The sequence below is a fragment of the Rhinatrema bivittatum genome, chromosome 15 (genome assembly GCF_901001135.1).
Source record: "Rhinatrema bivittatum chromosome 15, aRhiBiv1.1, whole genome shotgun sequence".
Lineage (NCBI taxonomy): Eukaryota > Metazoa > Chordata > Amphibia > Gymnophiona > Rhinatrematidae > Rhinatrema > Rhinatrema bivittatum.
This window is the reverse complement of record NC_042629.1, coordinates 37859925-37871086: the sequence shown is the minus strand read 5'-3', so window position 1 is coordinate 37871086 and position 11162 is coordinate 37859925. Positions and strand designations below refer to the sequence as shown.

The window sequence follows — 11162 nt, the reverse complement described above, 5'->3', positions numbered from 1 at the left end:
TTTGGTTTCAGCTGGCCTTTTAATGCAAACATGTTAGGTTAGTCCTCCTGACTTTCGGAACTTTCCTCCACTCCTGAGAAGCGTTTTTGCCCTTTAAGGTTTTTCCAAAAGGACTTCCCCTACTGCCACTCTCAGCCTTACATATGTGAGTAAATCTGAGGGAGGCTGCTATTGTGATGTTGATTATCGGAAACCTTTCGCTCTGTGCAGGTATCACTTTTCACATAAAATATGAATACAGCGCACACAGCTAAAGAATGGAATGGGAGACTTTTGAAAATGGGAGTGTGGCTATAAATAAGGGTGTCAGTTTTTACTGCAAAAAAAAAGTGTAAAATATAATATTATATATTATACAAATATTAGATGTTCTGGGTAATCATTTCAGGCCGATGCCATATCGGCACGTGAAAAAGGGGTGCTCATGATTGAGCGCCTGCTTTCCTAACGTGCGCCCATTCACCTTTCCCGGATGCGCAATGCAATAGGCAAATGAGCTGCGGCGTTAAAAAGGAGGCGCTATTTATTTATTTTTTACATTTATTTTCATTTCTATACCGGTGTTTGGAAAAGATCGTCACATCGGTTTACAATCTTTACTAAGAACATTAAATAACAAATGATAAAAATAAAATATACAAAAACTTGGGATTTCTCTTAAATTACCTAATCTATTACAATATTAAAATCAATATACATAAAAATAAAATGAATTAAAAATGGACAATCACGTTCATGTTTGTTGCGGCCCACTTTTAATCTAACAAGCATGCACTAGGGGAATTTGTGCGTCCCTAGCACCTCCTTAGCATCAGGTGCCCAGGAGAAGTGGATGTGTGTGGGTTAGGAAAACGGACGTCCCTTTACCTAACCTGACCACCAGCAAGACTTTTTTTTGTATGTTTATTTTTTTTCTTTACTCCTTTTTACGATTCCTCCGACTTAATATCACTACAACATTACGTTGGAGGAATTACAGAAAAGCATTATTTTCTGCTGTTCTGTTAACTTTAGGAGCTCCTAAAGACTTAATGCCTGCTTTGGGGGCAGGTGTTAATTTTTGAGAGTAAAAATGTGCGCTTTGGGTGCACATTTATTTTTTACATAAGTGGGTAATAGCTAATAGCCTCATCAACATGAATTTACATGTGATGCACAGTATTTAGCTAAGCGCTGATTTGGACATGCTAATCCCTTTATTGCATAAGGGGTTTTGGATGCGAGTCCAAAACGCGCTTACGAATGTACGTTAGCCTGAGCGCACGTTATTGCATCATTGTGTTGTGTCTGCACATGCATGATACAATTGCGTCACACAGAGAGTGGAAGGAGGGGCTACAGGCATCAAGGGAAAAGCACAGATATTACAGTGCGACATCACTGAGTGCCACAGGAATGCCAGCAACAGAAAAGCTGGTAAGGTGCAGTGCAAGAAACTAAAAAAACAAAACAAACAAAAAAAGACAGAAGCACTAGCAGAAGAAGAGCGGGTGGGGGTTTGTGTGGACCCCTCCAGTGCAAGGAAACAACAAACACGGAGCCACTGGGGAGGTTCCCGGACTGCACCCACGCAATAAAAAAAAGTGAAGTTGCAGTAAAAGCAGCAGGGCTGGTAGAGGTTCCCAGACCGCCCCAGCTACATAATGATGTCAGAACCTGAGGGGAGAGGGGAGAGGGGAAAGCCAGAGCAGGTGGATAAAAGTGTGGAGTAGGAAGAGAAGGAGGGGGGATCCCCTTACCCATTGCCTTAGCTCTAGCCTTGCCCAAGTGGGGATAAAGTGGTGGCAGTGGGTGGGGGAGGTAAATGGGTAGGGGTAGTGGTCGTGGTAGGGGAGGAGCTAAGGCAAAAGGCAGGGGCAAGGTCGTAGGGTGGGGTGGAAGTGCATGGCAGAGCAGAGCTGGGCTGGGGGCAGGATAGAGCAGGGACCAGCCCTAGCCCCAGCCCTTCCCATTTCACAGCCCCACTCCTTCCCCAGCCTTAACTCCTGCCCTTGTCACTGCTCCTGCCCCAATCCTAGCTTCTGTACCAGCTCTAATCCCAGCCCAAGCAACCTCCCCTTCCCAGGCTCCTGCCCCAGCCCAATCTCTGGCACCAGCTATGGCTCCTGTATCAATACCACCTCCAGCTCTAGTCCCAGCAGCCAGCTGTGCCCCCACCTCCTGCACCAGCAAAGCCTCAGCCCCAGCCCCGTTCCTACTCCAGCCTCGGCCCTAGCCACAGTCCCAACCCTTGCCCTTGTCTCCATCCCTACCCTTTTCCCTTCTTCTGCCTCAGCCCCACCCAGAGCTCCTACTCTGGCCCAACGTCTGCCCCAGCCTCAACAACTTCTGCTGCAGCCCAAACCCCCAGACCTTGTCACTGCCTGAACCCCAGCCTCAGCCTCCTCCAACTCCTGCCCAAGCCCCACCTTCTTCCCCATGACCCCACCCCAGCCTTCTCCAACTCCTGCCCCAGCACCAGCCCCTTCCCTAGCCTTTCACAAACCCAGCCCTAGATCCTGTCCCAATCCCAGCCCTTGCCCCACTGCCTTCCCTATTCCCTGCCCCAGCCTTCTCCTACTCATGCCCCAGCACCTGACCCGCCTTCCACAAACCCAGCCCCAGCTGCTGTTTTCTCCCTCCCCCCCTGTCCCAGCCTCTTCCACCACCCCAGCCCCTGCTGCTCCAACTCATGCTCTGCCCCTGCCCTTATCCTGCACCAGCCCCAACTCCTGCCCCAGCTCCTACACCTTCCCCAGTCCCACCCTCACCCCCACCCTGAGCAATAGCTTTAGCCCGTGCCCCAGGCCCACCCACACCCCCACCCCCACGTCCATCTCCAGCCCCTGTCCCTGCCCCAGACCTAGCTCCAGCTCATGACCCAGTTCCACACCCACTCCCACCCCATGCAATAGCTCCAGTAACTGCCCCTGCCACAGCTCCACCTCCTGCCCCTTGCCCCAGGCCCTGCACCAGCTCCAGCCAATCTATAGCCCCAACCCTAGCCCCTGCCCTTGCACCAGCCCCGGGCCAGCCCCAACTTCAGCTGCACCCCAACTCCAGCCTCACCCCCAGCTCTTGACCCTGCCCAAGTAGCTACATCTGCCCTAGCGCTTTTCCCTGCTGCTGCCACTGCCCCTGTGCGAGCCCCATCCCTATCCTGAACAACAGCTCAAGCCCCTGCCACCCGCCCTTATCCATACACCAGCTCCAGCCTCTGCTCTTGTCCCTGCCTTAGACTTGGGCCTAGCACTAGCACCAAACCCAGCTGCGGCCTTGGGACCTGCCCTGCACCCATCCCCTGCCCCAGCTCCTACCCCTTCCCCTTCACCAGCTCCAGCCCTAGCCTCAGGCCGTTCCCGTCTCTGTCCCTACACCAGCCCTGCCCTTAATCCTGTCCCATCTACAGCCCAAACCTCAGCCCCTGCCCCAGCTTCAGCACCTGCTCTTGTCCCAGCTCCAGATCCAGCACCAGCCTCAGCCTTGGGCCCTTCCCTGCACCCAACCTCTCCCCGTTGGCCAACTTCAGCTCCCGCCCCTGACCCTTCCCAGCTCTAGACTTAGCCCCAACCCCACAATGAGCAACAGCTCCAGCCCCTGCCCATTCCCCTGCTCGAGCCTCATCCTCTGCTCCACCCCCTGGCCAAACCCAGCCCTTATTCCTGCCCCAGCACAACCCAGTTCCTTCCCCAGCCCCTCTCCCTGCCTCTGCCCTTGTCCCTGACCCAGCTCCAGCCTCTGGTCCTGACCCAGCCTGTTCCACAACCCCAGTCCTTGTCCTTGTCCCAGCTCTAGTTCCTGCCTGTATCTCATCTCCAATCCCAGCTCAAGCTACTCCCCCAGCTCCTTCCCCAGCCTTTTCCCCATCACCATCTGCAGCCCCAGCTCCTGGTCCAGATGTAGTCCCAGCAGCTGCCCCTGCCCCACTTCCTGCACTAGCAAAACCCCAGCTCTTGCCCTTGTCACTGCCCCTACCCCTGCTTCTATCTCAGCTCCTGCCCCAGTCCCTACACCAACTGCAACCCCTTCACTAGCCCAGCCCCTAATCCTACCCCATCTCCAGCTCCTACTCTTGTCCCGGCCCCAGCCCCTGCCCCAACTCCTGCACCAGTTGCAGCCCTGCCTCCAGCCCCTGCCACAACTCTGGCCTTAACAACGTCTGCTGTAGGCCAAGCCCCTGCCACAATCCCACCTCCAGCCCCATTTCCTGCTCCAGCTACTGAACCTGCTCCTGGCCCAGTCCCAGCTCCTTCCTATTCCCCTTCCACGGCTCCAGCTCCTTCCCCATTCCTGTCTTCTGCCCCACCTCCAGCCCTAGTCCCAATCCCAGCTGCAGCTCTAGATACCATGGACACATCTAGGTGGCCAAGGCCACATAACACTGCTGCCACCCTTAACCTACCTGCTCTAGTTTTATTTAAAAGAGGGTTCCTAGCTTCTATCCCTTGGGACCCCATGTGGTGAGGGACAATGATAGGTGGAACACAGCCAAAAGGGGGGGTGGTAGGGCAATTAGCATAGCAAGCTTGGTTGGTCACAACAGATAAGGCTGGGGGGAAAAGAAAAGGAAATAAAAGGTCCTTGTCAGGACCTTGGCAGACTATTAGCAGCAGCAGCAGCAGACGAGAGGGAAGGAGGCAACAGAGGTTTTACTTCTTCAGCTGGGAATCCTGTTTGTTTCATTTGATATAAGATCACAGGGACATTGCTTATAAGGAATGAGAAGTATGGCAGTCCCAGTCCAGTACCAACAGGGAGATCCCAAGTTCAACATGCCAACCTGGTTCAGAGCTGCTCCACAGATTCAGCAGATGGAAAGCAGGTACATGGGTGGCCTGGCGACGTAGGTCTCCTCATTAGGAGGAAGGCTGAAATGACCTGGAAGAAGCTGATTGTGTGTGTGTATGTGAGCTGCATGAACTTATGGAGCTAGATTGGCGGGGTATAAGACTGGGGCAGCTGGTTTTTCTATTGCCACTTGTTATTACGATTTTCACAACATGGCATTAGTGCCTACGGTACTGTAAAAGCGGGGATGGGAATAAAGCAGCAGCTGATTGAGTCTCGGGACAGCGAAGGACTGGAGGAGAGAGGAGAAAGATCAGAAGGAATGTCAGGGGTCAGCAGACGGAAAGTCTTTCCTCATCCTCTCTGACTTATCCCGCTGCTTTTTGGCACCATTGATCACTGCTGGTTTTGCTCTTACCGCATCTCTTCTTCTCGTTTCTCTCTACACATCTTCCCTCTGTGCTCTGATCTGCTCCCATGGCTTTCATTACCAAATATTAGCCTGCATGGCTGACATTGCCAACTGGAGCCATGATGAAACTTGTATGCCTAAAATAAACTTCAAATCCAGTGAAACACAACTTTTAAAAGGTAAGCTTTTAAACTCCCTATGCACTTCCCTACAATAAAGATTGTAAATACCATGCGGCTGGGACCTGCTTCTTATGTGTGTCTTACAAATGATAAATAGTAGTAGTATAGCCATTCGAGTGTTCACATGAACCCCTGTGGATTTAATACCTGCCTTAATTGAAACTCTAAGCTAAAAGAAAAGGAGGCCAGGAAGGGAAATCCCTCTCAAGCGTGGCCACTGACAGCTGGAAACGGGTGGCTGAAATGCTCTTGAATGTTTCAGTATAACTACTACACTCCCACCTCAGCCCCAGAAGTTAAACTTCCAAACCTGGGCTAAGCATTGGGAGACCCTCTTGGCACAGTGAATGGGGACTTGATGATCCTGCTCCCGGGGCAGAGAGTCTCTGATGGAAGAGACTTTTTTTTTTTTAATGCACTAAATTTTAGCACAGATTTTTTTTACTCATGTTTTTTTATTACATTGGCCTTACAAAGATTCTGGGTGGGGCGTGGGGGTGGTCCCAAGAGTTTCATTTTGTTTCTTTTGTGCTAACTGGGACTCCAGGCAGTGGCGGTATGGAAATAATAATAATTTAAAAAAAATGCATTGATGGTTTAATATGCAGGCAATAAACAAGTCTTTACATACCATGTCGCTCAACCCTCCCCAACCCCTATCCCACAAATTAAGAAACAGGATTTTTATTACGTTTTCCATGTAGATGTGAGGTAAAGAAAGGAGAGCAAGCATATATATTTTACCAGGTTAATCAATTGCAACAATTTATTGAATCACAGCAAACTAATACAATTACAATAGAGATGCCGTTAGCAGAATCTTCTCCTACAAGTGCTACATAGACAAGTGAGCAGCTATGCAGGGACTAGAAATAAAAAATAGTTGGTCAAATATAAGGTGTTTTATTATCGTATTATGTCTCCTTAAATTCTTGTTTACTTAACTTCAGCCTCCTATTATTCCTTTAGGAAGAGTTACAATGTATAATTTAAAATGTAATCTTTTATTTCTTTTGGAGATTATTTGATCTTATACCTTGAGTCCTAATATAAGGAAATTAATTGAAATTCTTTAGGAATATTGATGTGTGAATGTTTCCTTATTTCTGTATATTTAGGATTTAGGATATAAGTAATTGTATGTATGAAGGTTTCAAATATATTTCTTTGTAAATTGGAATGAAAATGAGAAATAAAGAATTAAAAAAAAAAAAAAAAAAAGAAACAGGAAAAATAGATTAACGGCTGAGGGACCATCCATAAGAAAGTAACACCTATGAAGCAAACATAGATCACTTTATTGGATGAAGAGTCCAGATATAAAGTCCAGAAAAAATGTTTCTTTGCTCCCTTCTTTTCCATAAGAGCAAGGCTGTGCAAGGCCTTCCTCCAATACAGGAACTGGAAACTGAGAAGATGCAGCTGCCAACGCAAAATGGTCTTTTTCGCTAACAAAAAAACATTTCGGCATACTTTTGTACACCTATTCCTGATGGGAAAACAAGACCCTAATACCTGCATTGCATAAAAATTTTACATTAACCAAAATCTTTAAATTATCAGATAGGAGCAAATATTTTCTTGTAGAACCACAGTATTGTAAAAAGGGAAGAAAAAATTTTAACTAGCTATTGTATTTGTAAATCTTGTCAAAGATTAGCTGCCAAATTGTAAAAGCTTAAGTTAAGAAATCTTAATTCCTCACAAAAAAAAAAAAAGTTGAATTTTAACCATTAAGAACAGAGGAAAGGATGCCCAAACCTTCAACAGATTATCAATAACTGTCCAATCTTTTGTAATTTAAGCTTTAAACCTGAAAGAGCACCAAATTATTGAAGAACAACCTTTAGGGGGAGGCAAGAGTGTCAGAAATATGAAGAAGATGATCACCAGCAACAGCAAAAATTTTAAAAGCTGTACGACCTACAGGAGTGCCCGGAATCTCCTCATGAATACAAATCCTAAGAAGAGGATCCAAAGTTAACAAAAACAAGGGTCGACACTAATCAACCAAGTGTCCTAATTCTGTACTACAACTTGTCTCTCCTAGGGAGGATACCCAATAAGCAATCAGCCATGAGCTTAGCCAACATTTTTATATCAGAATTATTTAGCGATCTGGGGGGTAAGACTAAGACTCAGGTTATAAAGAGTCTTTCCCAGGCTTTGGGATAACAGTTATCAAAGCTCTGTGGGCAGCTTGAGAAAAGCTGCTCCTTAGCTACAGATTCTTCAAAGGGTTCAGGAACTCATTAGACTATCCGTCAGGTTTGGGAGCTTTAAAAAGCTTAGCTGGAGTGTTTATCTTATGAATCTCTTCTAGTTTAATAGGTTCATTCAAAAAATGAACCTGTTTCAATGGACAACATATAGTTACCAGCTTCAATTACATCACAGGGGATCACTAGAATAAGTATAATATGTATGGATTGGGACCTAACCAGGATTAGGATTTAGTGATACTTTTCTGCTCACCTGTCTCCCAAACATTTTTTTATTAAAGAAAAGTAGGGAATCTCCTGTGCTACTAGTAGCAAGTTCACAGCCATGGGACCAACCACTATATTGGTAACCATAGGAAAGAGAGATTGGATCATTTGTTGGTTTCTCGACCATGATTAGGTCCCATGAGCTCTAGGGAAATGGGTAAAGTCCTTTTTCCAAGTAGCACATTTCACAAGATTATCAAAAATTCCCAATTTAGAGCCCTGAGAGTAAAAAATCAGTTATCATATTATAGGAGGTTTTCCAGCCTAAACTTCCATACGCATCAAAGGCAGAAGAGCATAAAAATAAGAGGAAGAAACGTGAGAAAGCATTTTGTAAGTCATCACTTCCTGTTCACTCATCTTAATAACATTCAGTAAGAAAACACCTCTCCCCCACCCATATACTCAAATTACCTAAAAAAAATAATGAATATAAAATAAAAACTTTTCCGTAAAGCATCAGGACCACAACTGTATTGCACAGTGTGTGTAAGATCAAATGATCTACATCTCACTTGTGCCCTTCAGAGGATTGTCTAACGGGAGAATTTGCAAAAAGAAAACAAGATGAGATACAAAAATGAAGAAAAGCCTTACCAAAATAAAAGTATAGAAGAGAGGCCCCTGAAGCAAATAAGAAAAGCATCCTGGTCCTCACAGTGCATCACATGGTCCAGGCTTTTTATATTTAAAAAAATCCACTCACTCCTACCAGTTACAAAAAGTGGAAGGTTTTCACATTCTAATCAGTGCAAACTCTACTGAATCATTAATTAGGAATACAGTCATTGTTTGCCCTCTTTTACTATGGATCAAAGAGTTTATAAAAAAATAAATTAGAAAAGAGTCTATCCTAGACCTAGAATGTTGAAATGTATTTTTCTGAAACAGGCTGGACTGGGAAAAGAAATTCAAGAGAAGGTGAGTGGAGAAGAAATCTTGCAGGGTTTAAGAAAGAGCCTGAAACTCCAAGCCAGCGGGATTTTCTGGATAATATATGTGACGTATATGTATATTATCCTGAACCCAGCTCTGTGGTCATGCAGGGGACAGTTATTTTGTATTTAACCCTGCCACACCAGAAACCCTCACCCCCTAAGCTCACCTCTGCACAGGCAATGCAGTAGCCTTTCCCTTCTAGGCTTTAGGGCTCTGTTTGATGATGAGTTCTTTTAGCTGGGGCAGTTGATTGTCTCTCAATGCCTGTCGGATAGAACGAAAGAAGGCAAAGTAGTGCTGGAAGTTGTGAATCATGAGTAGAATTCCAGCCAACAGCTCCTTTGACATGAGAAGGTGATGGACATATGCACGGCTATGGTTGCAGCAGCAGTAGCAGGAGCAGCCTTGGACCAGGGGCCCAAAATCGTCTCCATACCTTTCAAGAAAAGCAAAAAAGGGAAGACGACATTCAGTGTTAGGCTTGTTAAACCAGGTGGGTGGGGTTGGATATGGCTGCACTATTTCAATTCATACGTGGAATTTCGGAGTTACGCAACTTTGCCACAATATAGGGAGCGGTGCAAAGCGAAATTTATCCAGCTTATAATAAAACTACCTTTTTTCATGCAAAGAGATCTCAAATGTAGTCCTTTGCTGCATGTTCTGGTCCGATTCTTCCTTCTCATCCGTCTTGTCTCCACTTCTCCCCGGCTCTTGGATCTCAGCAGGGTCCAAGACTATTTTAAGAAGACATTCAAGTGATATTATAGATTACTCCCAAAGTTTTAATTTGTTAATAGACACGGAGTATAAATACAAAAAAAAAATTACCTGTTGTCTCTGGGTTCTGCTGGTAGTTATAAGTGAAGGACAGGGCACAGCCCCGCTCAGTTACTTGGTAAGGGAAGCAGCTATCAAACAAGTCCACTCCTCTCTGCACACACTCCAGCACCTCATCTGGCTTACCAAGGCCTTGTATCAACCTACCGGAATATGTCCAAGGGAAAATTAAACATTCCTCTTCTCCATTACTTTCAACTCTTTACTCACAGCCTTCAAATATACTTTTCCCACCACGCCAGACATTTGCGAAGTGCAGTAATATGCTAATGGCTTTTGATGTATTTCCCAGTCCAATTTGTTTTTACCATCGGATGGCACACAGACAACAACCCCTTAAATCTTTTCTGTCTAGCTTTATCAGCTTGCCCTGTCTCTAGCTTAATCTGGAAGTTCTTCCCTGAAAGTGTTCCCAATTCACTAACAGCTTCCAGGAGGACCTTCAAAATGTCCATTAATATTATGCTGGCAGCATTCTCGGAGCAGTCACTGTGGATGAAGAGAGAGCGGCAGGAAGGAAACCTTTTAACTCTGACAAAATCCATTCAGCAGCCCCTCGGTTTTCCTGTAGGCAGGGCACATGAAAGATCTTACCCCGCACACTCTAAGACAGTAAGAAGAACTGACCTTGGCTTGTCCTCTGGCAGCTCCCCTGTCACAGCTGCTACGAGCCTCAGCCTGTGGTCCTTGTTCATGGCCTCTCCTTGAAATCCATCCAACAGAAAGCCCCCTACAGGCCTTGTTGCCGTCTCCCTGGCCGAGCGCAGCCTTTCCTCCAGCACGTCCCCGCCTTCAATGGCCCCAATCAGCACGCTCTCCTTTAGCACCTTGTAAAGAATGACCAGATAAAAGTAATTTCTCTCACTAGTCTATCCGATGCCAGCTACATCAACGTTGAGGGTCAAAAGTCTAACAGTTACCAAACTCAAATCAACTCAAAGCAAGCAACTCTACCAGGTTTACCATGGACTCCTCCTGCAGCCGAAGGCATTCATCCAGGAAAGCTAGAGACCTGTCCACAGACTTCTTTGCCCTCTTCCTGGAACTTCCACCAGGTACTATCTCTCCATCTGACAGGCACTGGAACCAGTCTGCCTGAAGGGCCTGCTGAACGGACATAAACTTCAGAGGGGTCATTTCCAGGCGGCCTCCTGCTCCCCAAAGGGACACAGTCTGTAAAGGCGGAAAGAAATGATGATTAAAGAAATTCCCACTGGAGTGAAGGGCAAAGCACACAAGGAGAAATGACTCTGCTCCTTGGAAGGCCCGGCTCTTTTTTTTTTTTTAAACTTTGTTTCAGCCAAACAAATTTAAAAGAATTCCTGTCACTGCAACTCTCTCTTTTTTTTTTTTTCTTGTTTAGAGTCAATTAACCAGGACTGCATGTTCTGCCACCTTCATCTGCTGGAGACAGAGAAATACTGAAGGGGCTGCAGGTGGCGCATCCTACTTACAGGGGTGTCCTTCAAGTTTTTCTCTGTCTCCATCTGCTGGAAGGGAGGCATAACCCAGCAGTCTGGGCTGATCCGGGTA

At 46.3% G+C, this 11162-nt stretch overlaps 1 protein-coding gene across 5 annotated transcripts in view; it reads right to left on the bottom strand.

Moving 5' to 3' along the window:
* Nucleotides 1-6113: 6113 nt before the first annotated feature.
* Nucleotides 6114-11162, bottom strand: part of QTRT2 (queuine tRNA-ribosyltransferase accessory subunit 2) — a 55513-nt gene continuing 50464 nt past the window's right edge. For 4 of the 5 annotated variants that reach the window (XM_029577734.1, XM_029577733.1, XM_029577732.1 and 1 more), the window contains 5 exons: nt 10584-10802; nt 10257-10456; nt 9621-9772; nt 9406-9526; nt 6114-9225 (listed from right to left, as the gene is read on the bottom strand). In XM_029577734.1, the coding sequence (XP_029433594.1) occupies nt 8988-9225; nt 9406-9526; nt 9621-9772; nt 10257-10456; nt 10584-10802 (930 nt within the window). In that variant the 3' untranslated portion in view covers nt 6114-8987. The remainder of the gene's footprint in view (nt 9226-9405; nt 9527-9620; nt 9773-10256; nt 10457-10583; nt 10803-11162) is intronic. The other variant, XM_029577735.1, reaches the window with a different exon arrangement.